This window comes from Aphelocoma coerulescens, chromosome 1 (assembly GCF_041296385.1).
Source record: "Aphelocoma coerulescens isolate FSJ_1873_10779 chromosome 1, UR_Acoe_1.0, whole genome shotgun sequence".
Taxonomy (NCBI): Eukaryota; Metazoa; Chordata; class Aves; order Passeriformes; family Corvidae; genus Aphelocoma; species Aphelocoma coerulescens.
In genome coordinates, this window is record NC_091013.1 from 99,470,462 (window position 1) to 99,483,082 (window position 12,621).

Here is a 12,621-nt window from a genome sequence, read left to right on the forward strand (position 1 = left end):
TGGCTTGTCTTCTCCTGCACTGCAGGATCCCTTCAGGAGCTGGTGTGCTCTCTTTTCCTGCAGCACCTCCTGGGACAGTGGGACTCCCAAGCTCAGAGGAAAGATTGTCAGTCTGGTAGTGTGAGTGCTCAGAAGCTGCTAGCTCATGAGGCTTTGTTAGAAGAGAGGGAACCAGGAGCAAGCTGCAGGTGTGGCTAGCAGGCTTTTCCAAGTGTCAAGCTTGTGAGCCTGCCAGGGCCTGGAACTCCTGCTTTCCCTTCTGGGGCAGGACCGGTTGCCTGGGCTGTTCTGTGTGCAATGCTGCTGCCTTTGTGGACATGGAAATCTCAGGCTTAGAGGCATGGCCTTAAGAAGATTCCATCCATCTTACAAAGCAGAGTGTAGCTCTGGCTGCAGCTTACCCTGGCAGCCTGACAGTCTCTTATACCCTTCTTGTAAAAAGACAGTAATGCTATTAAGGCAGCCTAATTTGTTGACAGCTTTTGTATTTGATACTGCAGCAGCCAGGAAAGAAAAACATGTTGCTGTAATCTCTCTTTTGCAGAGTGGGGAGGTTCACCTTCAAAACCAGGACTTTCATTGCCAGGCATAGTCAACAAGGCAAATTAAAGATGTAACCCAAATTTGGGAGCTAGTGTCTCCCTTGAGTCATAGCCTCCATTTCAAGGCTGTCAAACAACATCTGAAATGTTTAGACTCTTAAGAAGCTATTTGTGTGAGTGCTTGTTCTTCCCACCGCTGAGTTTCAGGCTTCTGTCTTGGAATTTGGTTTGGGCTTTTTAGGAAAAAAATTGAAGAGTTGCCCTTGCTTGAGCAGAACAGTTTTGAGCGTGTCTGTGCAATTGATTGGCCTTAACCACTGCCAGCTGAGAGTGTGGGCTTTCAGAGCAGTTGGCACAAAAGCTGCTCTTGGTGGTTTGGAGGCAGTCCTAGACTACCAGTTCTCTCTGGGTAGACCCACCTCTGCCCTCTATCTGGATAAAAGGGGTTGTAAACTCTTCTGGGGCAGCCTTTTTCCTCTCCCTAACTGAAAAGCCAGAGCTGAGGGCTTCATGGGAGAGTTGCAGAACCTAGTACTGTATTTTAAGGTCACTAGTTAAGGTCTTGTAGTAGACAGCTCTGTCGACTGACTGGGTGTTACAGAGCAGATTGCAGCTTCCCTGTTCCTGTGGCTGTGTAGGATCTGTTAACAGCAGCAGAAGCTCTGATGGCACATGCTGCTCAGGGTGCCATGAGAAGCTACTACACATAAAGACCCCAGCCTACCCAACTGAGGGACTGCTGCTTTGACAGCACCTGCCCTTGTGAGAAACCCTGTGCTGTGTCTAAAGGTGACCCTGCTGCCCCTGCATCCTGTTTTCCCTTCCTGCAGATAGCTGTCTGGAGTTTGGCTTTCATTTATTCATCTCCGTGTCTCATTATGTTCTTGTGTTTGTCTCTCTCCTCTTTCCAACTTCTCACTTCTTGTGCTGTCACACTGTCTTGATGCTGAAATGTGGTATGTTCCAGCTTCCCTTGCCTTCAAACTGAAAGCATATATAATGGGGGGTAAGTTGCATCCTTGGCACGTTCACCTCACTCTGCCTTTGTGTATGTTGCGTGAGACCCTCCATCCCAACTAACTGCCCTTGTCCACGTGCCAGAATGCCCTCTCTAAGCCTGTGCTGCCTTGCAGGGTTTCTGCTGGAGCTCCTGAGGACCGGGGAAGGGTTTATAGCGTTGGCTGGGAAGGCTGGAACCCCCGAGCACGTGTGACAGATGCCGTGGGGTGCCGGACTGTCCCAGCCCCGGCCCTGTGGCACTGACCCCGCCTTTGTCTCCTTTGTGCCCGTCCTTGCCCCGCAGGCCCAGGTAACAACGCGTCGGGGCAGTCCCGGGCCATGATCGCGGCCGCCGCCCGGCGCAGGGACTCCAGTCACAACGAGCTCTACTACGAGGAGGCCGACCACGAGCGCCGCGTGAAGAAGCGCCGGGCGAGGTAAAGCCAGCCTGTCGCGCGTGCTGCTGGGAGGCTCGGCCGTGGGTGGGTGCCCCCGACCCACCATGAGGAGCTGGCTGCAAATCTGTCACGGGGAAGAAGCTTATGAAACCCAGATGTGTAAGGGAGGAGGACTGGAATTCGGGTAATTCCAGCTTGCAACTGGAATTATCCAAAGAGCGTGCATGCAGCTGAGCTCGTGTATACGAGGCAGATAAGCTAATGCAATGTCATGGATTAGGGAACAGTCCAGTGCTTGACAAGTCTGTAGTTATTTGCTGTAGGAAATCCCATTATTTTTGCCCATGCCCAGGCTTGTCAGCTGAAGGAATCCAGGGACAGGATCAGTGGAGTGCTTGGTGTTGCCCATTCATGGGTGAGGAGAGTATTTGTGTTTGCAGACTAGTCAAAGGGACAGTTTGACTGCCTTTCGATGAATTGAGGAGGAAAGACTTCACCACAAACAGTTACATTTTATTTTGGAACACACATATGTCTTCTGCCAGTCACACTTAGGCTGCAAAGTTGCTGCTGTCTTGAGGTGACCCAAGAGAGTGCCTCTGTTTGCTCAGGAGCCTAATTGCAGTCTGTAGTTAGCATACCTAACAGTTTGAGGCAAGTTGCTTATGGGCAGGCACCCCTGAACTGAGCTGTGTTTGGAAGGAATGTGTCATAACTGGAAGGAGCTGGCTCATTTTGAGTTTTCTCTTGGCAGTTTGTTTCACTGGGAAAGTGCTGGCACAACGTCCCCTCCTTGCCTGCTTCAGTCTGACCTCTGCTCTATAGCCTCTGTCTTTTAGGCTCTCTTCCAGCCTCAGAGCAATAGGAACTTAAAACTTTCTCTTCTGTGAAGTGTAGCATCCTAACTTGGCCACATCTCCTGTGCTTTTGCTGAGTTTGGTTAGAACAACTGCTTAGTCAGAGGGAAACCATCAGTCACCAGATAAGGCCAGGTGTTTCAGGCCAGGAGTTTAGAAACTGATTTCCACCCCCCACCTCCCCCGTGTCAAATTAAACAAAATGGGCAAGGGTCAGGACTTCTCATGCTGTTCCTCATGTACAGTATGAATGCAGTGTGCTATACCTCTGCTTGTGGTGAGGCAGCTGCCCCTGGCTTTAAGATGCACTGGATATCGAGATCATTGTGGACAGTCATTGGTGACTTGAGAGGAAATTAAGTATGAAACAAGTCCTGTCTGAAGAGGCCGAAGAGTTCTGTTGGGTGGCTCTTTCATTATTGTTTTTTCCTCACTTGCAGGTTAGCCCAGTACTAAGTAACGAGCATTGTAAGACATCTGTTCCCCTTTCATGGTGTGGTCTTGGTGTTTGCTCACCCGTGCCAGCACTGGAATGGTTTGCAGAAGATGCCCCTAGCTGCAGTGTTAGGAGTGAAGCTGGAGGGGTGTCTTCACCTTTGCTGTTCAGTGGAGGAGTGCAGGGCGGTCATTGGGCAGCTCTGCACCCAGCTGGTGGAAATGGGAGCAGCCTGCAGCTTGTGAGCACAGAGTGTCTCAGAGCAGGCTGTGTCCTGGAGTGCAGTCAGCCTCCCCCTGAGTGCTTGCCTGTCCTGTGCTTCGTGCTGCAGTCCTGTGTGCTGGGACCCTGTACTCAGACACGCATCCAACACAAGGGCGGCTGTGTCTCATTTGAGTCATGTAGCTGATGTTTATGCTGTGCTGGCAGAACCAAGTGCAGTGCTCAGGGCTTTACAAGCTTAATCCTGGTTTATGGCCCTCAATTGCTGGATGGCTTGGGCAAGGAAGGAAAAGGTGCTGTCTGCCCCTCAGACTTCCAGTAGAGAAGATTTTTTTTGTAAATTGGTGGCAGGCAGTGACTCAATGGCTGATGGGGAAAGGAGATTTTGTAAATCCTGACTCCCAGGCTCTGCCTTAACCACAGACCCATCCTACTTCTTGTTATGACTCTTACTGTCCTGATTTTCCTTCTGCAGGCTTGTGGTTGCAGTAGAAGAGGCTTTCACTCACATCAAACGCCTGCAGGCAGAGGAACAGCAGAAAGCTCCAGGAGAGATGATGGACCCCCGAGAAGCAGCCCAGGCAATCTTTCCCTCCATGGCAAGAGCTCTGCAGAAGTACCTTCGCACCACCCGCCAGCAGCAGTACCACAGCATGGAAAGCATCTTGCAACACTTGTCCTTCTGCATCACCAACAACATGACACCAAAGGTAAAGCTTTCTCTAACGCTGCTGCAGGAGGGAGGGAGAAGGGGATGGCACATCTGTGTGTGCAAGCAGAACAGAAAGTTGTCACAGGAGGTGAGTGAAGGCTTTCATAGTTGCTCCTGGTGAATCGACCAGTGTGGTGTAGGTTGCAGCAGGTCTCAAAGGGAAGGAGTATTTCCTCTGCAGCATCTTCTATCTCTTTATCTGAAAGTGCCTGTGAGGTATTCATTCTTGTATCCAGTTCAGCAAAGGGAATACTAAGTAAATGTTTGAAAGGGTGGCTTTGAGTCACAGGAGTTTTTTCAGCTGGCTTGTGGTAGCAGTATGATGCAGGTGGCAACCTGCAAAGGATCGGTTTTCTGCCCCCTCCGCTATGCTGCATTTTGGACTGCTAATTATTGCCTAAATCTCTGTCTCTCTGACAGTGTTTCTAATTCATGAGCTGCTTGATCAAACATAGTTTGCTGCTTCAAGCCCAGACTGTGACTGTTGACTTGCAGACGTGGGGAGGGACTGAATGATAAGGGAAGCAGGTCACGCAATTCCCTTCCCACTCTCTACCTTCCCCTCCAAGAACACCCCACAGTGCTAGGGAAGGGTTATTCCTGGGCATTCACCCAGGACTTAACTGCAGTAAGAGCAGAAATGCTGTCAAGAGATGGGGCTTAGCACCCTCTTGCTGTGAGACGCCTGGGACCTTGCCCAGGTATGCAAGGGGAGTTCTGCTGCCATTAAGGTGCCATTTGGCAAGGTCAAATGGCATTTTGCATTCTGTTTTCAGTTTTGCACCCTCAGGCTGAAAACATGGAAACATCTGTTTACCAGCTTAGCTTGGCCTGAAGGAGAGAGCCAGCTATCCTATCTGGCTGGCTGGGACTGTAGTTTCGGGATGGATTATGGGGCTGGAAGTGGAGAAATGACCTCTGCTCTACTGAACTGCTGCCAGAAGGCTGTGCTGATGGCAGAAGTCAGGGCTATAACTTTGCAAACTTGCTGGGATGGACTGAAAGAGGATCTCCTGATGTTTGTGTCTGCTCCTGGGTCTGAAAAGCTGGGAGGGACCGGGGAGAAGATGTCTTCTGAAGTGTGAAAGCTGCAACAATTTGCAGCATGGCAAGCCCATGCTTGCGGAGCTGTATTTGGGGATGGGGAGAGAGCAGGGCGAGTTGTGGGGCTGATGCTAACGTGTGTCCCACTCTTGGCAGGCATTCCTGGAGCGTTACCTCAACCCAGGCCCAACCCTGCAGTATGACAGGGATCGCTGGTTCTCCAAGCAGTGGACGCTGGTCAGCGAGGAAGCGGTCACAAGCGGGTTACAAGATGGCGTCGTGTTTGTCCTCAAGTGCTTGGACTTCAGCCTTGTTGTTAATGTGAAAAAAATCCCCTTCATCAAACTCTCAGAAGAGTTCATAGACCCCAAATCTCATAAATTTGTCCTCCGCTTACAGTCTGAGACTTCAGTCTAAGGGATTTTGAGGGTGGGTTGTTGGGAGATTTTTATTTTTTTTTCAATATCGTGCTTTTGGGTTTAATTTCCCCAATGCTGACTGAAACTGGCAGATGATGGACCAGTAATATTTGACCATCTGCACTTTATTTGGAAAGGGGAGGGGGGGAAGTTGGGTTATCTTATCTAGAAAGAAGTATCTTAAGAGGCAACAGGGTGACTTGGCTCAGTTAGCTCAGCCTTGGAGACAGAACAGATTTTTTTCTTTCCCCCTCTTTCCAGGCATCCTGTAAATCTCATGCTCTCTTTCTCTGCATGGCTGCAGTGTCAGAGCTGTTGTTGGAGCGCTGCCTTACATCGCACATGCCTGCGCCCTTGTGTCTCTGCTTTTGCCACCTGTGGCTGCTCCTGAGGGCTCATTGCTCACCTCTCCCTCACAGAAACCTCCTGGCACTGGGGGAGGAGGGGATATCAAAGGGTGGGAATGTGAGGGGACTTCTATTCTTTATTCTTCTCCTCCTCTCCACGTGCCTCTTCTGTCAGTGCTGGACTTGCATGGGCATAATGGGATGGTTTCACTCTCTGTAAAGTTGCTCGACTTGAACTGGATCAGCCCATTTGCAGCTCTTCAATTTTTATTTTTTTTTCTTAATCAGTGCTTGTTAGTGAAGTTGTTCTTCATGTCACAGCTCCCTGTTATGTCTCAGCTGCTTCCCTCTGTTCTGCTTGTCTGTGTCTTTCTCAGGCACTCCCGAGGCTTCCTGTTACTGTCCCCTTCTGTCTGGCTTTCTGAATGTGTTTCTCCAGGCACTGGCACTTCCTTTTGCACCTGCAAGGGCTGTGTATTTGCACTGGGACAGGGTCAGTAAGTAGCTGGCTCCTCCTCAGATAAATCACAGACCCTCCCTGTGTCTGACAGCTTCTTTGAGGGGAAGGAGGTGTGGACAGGAATGTGCCCCTCCCTCTCTAGCCAGCTTCAGGTGTGTCTGGAGAAAAGATGGGCAAAAACACTTCCATCCTTCAGGAGAGGAGCCAGGGAACGGCTGACCTCTGCCCCATTCAGTTGCTTTGGAGAACTGTTGTGCTCTGGAAACACTGCAGTGAGTCCTTCCCCACCATACGCCTTCTGCTGTAGCTAAGAAATACCAAACAATGCCCGAATGTTGAAAATCTGCCTGCCTTTCTTGGCCTTGTTGTGCTGTGGGAGTTTCTGCTCAGTGCTGGGATCTGCTTTAGAGAGATGCAGTTATGTTTGTGAGGCTGCCTTTGCCCACTGGTGCAGCTTTCAGGTGTGAATTTAGTCACCTGAGTTTGGAAGGTTTGTTTTTAATGGTGAGCCTAAGTCAGTGTCTGAAGTCTGATTGCCAGCACAGAGCATGGAGTGACTGGAGCCAGCTGCAAGGCTGGCATCGACCTGAAGGTCCCTCAAGATCCATGTGAATGTAAATGATCAATTCATTCTGCTCAGTCTTTTGCCATGCAAATATCCCTTAACGGGCAGGATCTGGCCTGCCCTCCATATGGATGTCTTAACCAAGAAGGCCCTGGTTCCAGCAGAGTGTAAGTCAGTGCCTTTCATTGCCAGCCTGCACAGTCTTCTGAGGAGGGCTGCGACAGCCTCTCCTGTCCCTTTTGCCCTTCCCCAGACCTTCCCATGGCAGGCATGGGCTGGCTGGTGCCCACCACAAGCTGGTGGGAGGGAACAGCCACCTTAAACAGGGATGCTGGGGACAGGGCAGCAGGGTCCATCCTCTTCCAACTTCAGCAGCAGTGGAGATGCATATCTGACAGCACCTGTGCATAGTCCTCTTGGTATCAAGGGAGCACCCTGGTGAGTGAGGGTCCAAAGTGATGAAATGCCATCCAAGTGACACCTGCAGTGTCCTGCACCTTTCTTACAAGCACATGGTAGTCCATGTAATGTGCCAGTTGTAAAGAAACTGGATGGCACAGCACATGACAGGATTATGCCCTTTGCCCTTAAAGGATGGGAAGTGGGTAGTGTTTTCCCTTCTCTAAACTCAGTGTTTGAGTTTGTTTTTTTTTTTTTGCAGATCAGGCTTTCTGGTAGTCTGTATGGGGACTCCTTTACTGACTGTGGCCTTTGCAGTGTTTTGCTTTGAAAAAAGATGTTGGTTTATTCCTTTATAAGAAAAAAAAAAAAAGGAAGGAGAACATTCAGTATTTTACACTTGGCTCTCCTGAAGATGCTTGCACCTGGCTTTTATGATGTGCATAACCAGCAGGGTGGGAGAGACTGGGAGTAGCTTGGGAGACTGTGGAGTACTTAATACCTGTGTGGAGGCTACTGCCTGTGGCTGAATTGGCTCATATCTGTGAAGCCAGAACAAGAACCACCTTGCCGGGGGCTTGGGTGTGCTGTTTATGTGAGAGCACCTTGTCACAGGCACATCTGCAAAACTTCTTTACTTTCCCAGGATTTCCTTCCCCTTTCCTTTTCCCTGCCCCATGAGGAGGGGTTGTCTGACAGTATCTGCTCAGGAAACTCATGTCTTAATTTTGTTAAATCCTTTAACACATGGAGAACCAGACGGAAGCAGCATGTGCTCAATCTGGGTCTGCTTCTTCATCTCTGTGCTGTGGTTCAACACTGCCTTTTCTGCCTGCTGCCAAAAAGGACACTCTCAACAGGGGCCAACTCCTGCATTTAATGCTCTTCCCTATGTCAGCAGTGTGAATGCTTTGCCTGATGAAATCTGAAGAACTCTCTCAAATGGTCTCTTTAGAGATGCAACCTGCTTAGAGGCAAGGACAGACTGAAAGGGGAGTCATGATTCCTGAATATTCCCCGTTCTGGTATTTTTAGTGACATTTTTCAGGGTGTCTCTTGCTTCCCTTTGCCATGCAAAGTCAGGGGACCACTGTCATACCTACCTCACCGGGGTGTTGTGAGGCTAAACTCAACTTGTTTTCAAGTGCTTTGAGATCCACAGTTGGATCTGTGGCATCTGTAGGAATTCAAACTATAAAAAATACTGAGCGGTGAGTGCAGACTGGTTTGTTTAACTCTGTTTATAGCCAGCTAATGAGTAAGAATGGAGTCATAGGGAACGAAGCTCTGATCCAATTCCTGCAACCCTTACTTCTGCTGAGCTTGCCAAGAGCTGAGCATAAATACAACTTGTAGGGTTTGCCAACCAAGTGCAGGCTGTTCCTCCGAATGCCTCTCCTATCCTGCACTGTCTCCTTGCACATATTTTCCTTCCTCTCTCCCACTCTGGATGTTTGTACCTGGTTGGGAATTGTGGGGGTTTTATTAGAATTCAAGTGGTCTTTTGAGACAGCCCTGTTTGTGATTAAGTGGTCAGTGTCCCCCTTGGAGATGATCCTTGCACTGGATGTCCTTCACTGGACCATTTGAGAGGGTGCTGTGCTGCCCAGCCGGGAGTGGTGGTGGCCTACTCCTCTCTTCTATGTTGGCACGTTTCCTGTAACTTAAGTTTGCTGCTCAGATACTTTAAAGACTTTGGTTTTTTGCTCTCAGATTTGTTGCAGCCTAAATCCAAAGCCATGCTGAGGTCTTCTTGCAAATCCAGATGCAGCTGAGACTTTCAAGTGTTCTAGAGCAGATGGAAATGACTGTGGGTTTCCATGAAGGCTGGCTTTCTCTTTCATGGCTATAAAGTGAAAGATTTGGATTTCTTGCAGCTTCCAGGAGTGTAGGGGCAGATACTACTCTAAACACTTTGCCAGTCCTGTAACTGGGCATGGGCAGATGCTGTTGTCACATCTGTTAGCCTCTCATTGCCACGTGGCTTCAGCTGTGGGTGCAGACTCTGTGAGGCTGCCCTGGGTCTCAGTGTCCTTTCCCACACCTGGAAGCCAAGCAGGCAGCAGTCTTGGAAGTGTTAAGCATTGTAGCACTCTGCTCCATAGCATATATGCAGGGCTGGGAGGTGCTGAGGCTGCAGTTGAAAGCTTGGAGGCAGTGCATGGTAAGGCTCAAGTTTGGAGGAGATCTGAACAAATCCCAACCCTTACGAAACCTCCAAACCTTTTCCTTTGGGATGGGGCTCTCTGGGCAATGCCCAGGGAATCTGCTGTTGCTGAGTATGCCAAAAGCTGTAGGGAAGGAGTTTCTGGAGCTGGTCCTGCCCCACATAAGTAGCTGTGAAGCGTCTCATTTGAGATGTGCTCACTTCCAACACTTGCTGCTGAAGAAACTGGAAAGATCCATAACTTGGCTAAACATGGAAACCTATTCAAGCCAATTTCATCTTGCTCACCAAAACTTGTAATTCTGCCCTTTTCAAAGGTAAAACAAAAGTCTTGCAGTCTTCTGCAACAATGCAGTAGTCTGGTCCCAAGCTGGCTCCTCACTTGGTCTCAGTGCTGCCCAGCCGTGTGAGAGCTGCTCCCGAAGTGTGTGTGCAGGTGTTTTCTCATTCAGCTTGTGTGTGTCTGTGTGCTTTTCCCCCTCTAGGTGTGCACATTATACATGTTTAAAGCCTCAAGCCAGACTTGGTGGTTCAGTGTTTCAGCTGTTGTTAAGAAGGAAGTGCTCTTGGAATTGAGCTGGTTTTAGAAAACAAACAAAAAAAGATGAAGTAAAACCCCCAAATTTCTGTTCTAAAAGAGATGGCTTTGAGCCATGACATCTCCTACAGGAGTGTGCATCCTCCTGCGTTCAAGCTGCTGCCTCCCATCGATGATGACCAAAAGTTGCCGTTTCCGACAGCTGTGGGCGGTGCGGGTCACTTTGGGACAGCGATGAGCTGGGTCCCCGCCGTGCCAGCGGTACAGCTGGCATTACCCACCCATCTGCATCCCTCCAAGAGACTGCATTTTTTTATCCCTGTGGCACACGGAACCCTGTGGGCAGCAGGCAGCCGGCCCTGCCCTGGGTGTGCTCTGCCCGGGGAGGAGGGGATCCTTCCCCACCTCTGGCTGCTTCCCGGGCACCTCTCACCAGCGCTGACGATGCTTGGGGATATCTCCTGTGTGCAGCGTGGGGAGGTGCTGTGGCCACTACCTGAGCAGGCATAACTGTGAAGGAATCTTACACTCTTCTGTGCCTGTTTCTTTGATTCAGCATTATTGTGTCTTGGGGACGGGGCTGGGAGTAAAATGCCCTTCCCCCACCCTCCTTTATCACTGTGTAATACTTTTTCTACACACTCTGTGTATAGTAAGAAGGGTTTTGCCAAGGTTTTCTAATTAATAGACACTAACCAGCATTTCTTTCTTTTTTTCTCTTCTTTGCACATGTGACTTTAACTGCAGTGGTACATGGTCTTTCTGTTCTTTTCTAATTGTGAACTTAAGTAAGCAAATTCCTGGTGTCTGTGACATTAATGCACTGTGGGTTTAGCCTTGTAAATTGTTCTGTTCCAAGCTGGGTTCTCTTAAGTTATAGCTGGATGGGGTTTTGTTGTTTTTTAAACTGAAACATAAAACCGTTTTACACTTTGCATATTTTGTACAGTAAAATTCTGGAAATAAACTGAAACCAGATTTGATTGTCCCAGTCCTTTCTCTTATCTTTTCAGACAAAAAAAGCTCTTTTGGTCTTCAAGCATTCCTGAGCTGTAGGCAGGAGGGGCCCTGCAAACATGTAGTTTATCTTTTTTGAGGTTGTCTTTTTGTCCCCCTCATTCTGTGCCGTTCTGGTCTGCCCTGCCACACCACAGTAAAATGTAAACTCATTTATCACTCCTGAAGGAAGACTGGTAGGTGACTGCTTTGAACACCTGAAATCTCAAATGCTGGGGAGCAAATGCAGCTGGGGAAGGAGGTGGGGGGCCACATAACTGGAGTGGGAACAGGTTTTTCTGCCTCCTGTGTTCTCATAGTTTGCACACAAATTATGAAGTGCAGGATTCACTGCTGAGTTCCTTATTTGGCTCTGGGGGGGGAGGAGGAGTGGTGAGCGGCAGAAAAGCCAGTGCTCCTTGTTTGTGTGGATGCAAGCCTGTGCTCTGCTAAGAAAAGGTGCAGGGATCTCACCTCAACAGCATCTCTGGGTGTGGCTTTCCCCACCATCAGTTTCCATCTCCAGCACGCCAAGAGCTCAGAAGGATCAAGCAGCTGTGCCCAAGGGAATGTGGGAGCAGCTTTTTTGTCTAGATGTTCTTTGGTGCCCACTCTTCAGGCAAGCCCAGCCCAGCAGATCTCCTTGGTGGCTTCAGCTGCTGGAAAAATCCACAGGTTGCTGCTCTTCAGTGAAAAAGAGTGCAGCAGTTGTGGAGATAAGCAGCACAGACAAAAATGCCCGTGAAGAGAAACAGCCACATGGGTAAATCTCTGCTTGTGGGGAGACAGATGTATTTGGGCTAGAGAGAGCTGACCTAAGGCCTGGGAGGAAGCAGGAAGGGTGGGACAGGGGTGTGCTCTGTTCTGCCTCCTGCCCTCCCTTGATCTCTGCTTTTGATCTGTGCCCTTTATCCTGCTGGTGCTTTGGCAGTGCCCAGCCCCACACTGCTTCCAGGTCAGCTCCCAGAGATGGCCAGGGAAAGGAAAGAGCACTGCTGCTGCCCTGCAGAGCCTGAAATGGGGGTGCAGCCATTGCTGGTCCCCTCCTGCCCCTCAGAGGAAGACCTGAGTTGTCGGACTGGAGCTTTGTAGGTAAAGGCTCTGTGGGAGTCGGCCACAGGTGTGTCATGGGAAGGTGTAAGCAGCAGGAATTTGGCATAAACAAGACACTGGGCTTGTCAGCCTCGTTCCAGGCTCTTAGCCTTGAGAGCTGTGTCTTTACATGTGAGTTCAGCACGCTCTGTTTCATTTCTGGGATAGTGCTGATACCAGACCGACACCTGACTGCTGCCGTTCGTGGCGCTTTCTGTCCTGCTGTGGGCTGTGGAAGCTGATGGAAGGAACAGGCTTTGCTAGAGGGACTAGTTCCCTTGGCTTTCACCCAGAGCTCAGATATCTGAATCATAAAGGGCTGTGGTATGTAGCTCAGCAGAAATTAGAGCTGAGGGAGCTGATCTGGTTTGGCCAAGTCTTTTCACTGAAGTTGCATGGACCTTTGAGGTGTGATGGAGCCTCAGGTG

General features: G+C 49.7%; 1 protein-coding gene across 1 annotated transcript in view; it reads left to right on the forward strand.

Moving 5' to 3' along the window:
* The window catches only part of VANGL1 (VANGL planar cell polarity protein 1), a 45,951-nt gene extending 34,767 nt beyond the window's left edge, over positions 1–11,184 (forward strand). Inside the window, exons 6-8 of the mRNA XM_069020842.1 lie at positions 1,846–1,978; positions 3,930–4,164; positions 5,367–11,184. Coding sequence (XP_068876943.1) covers positions 1,846–1,978; positions 3,930–4,164; positions 5,367–5,627 — 629 coding nt within the window. The 3' untranslated portion in view covers positions 5,628–11,184. The remainder of the gene's footprint in view (positions 1–1,845; positions 1,979–3,929; positions 4,165–5,366) is intronic.
* The last annotated feature ends 1,437 nt before the right edge of the window (positions 11,185–12,621 follow it).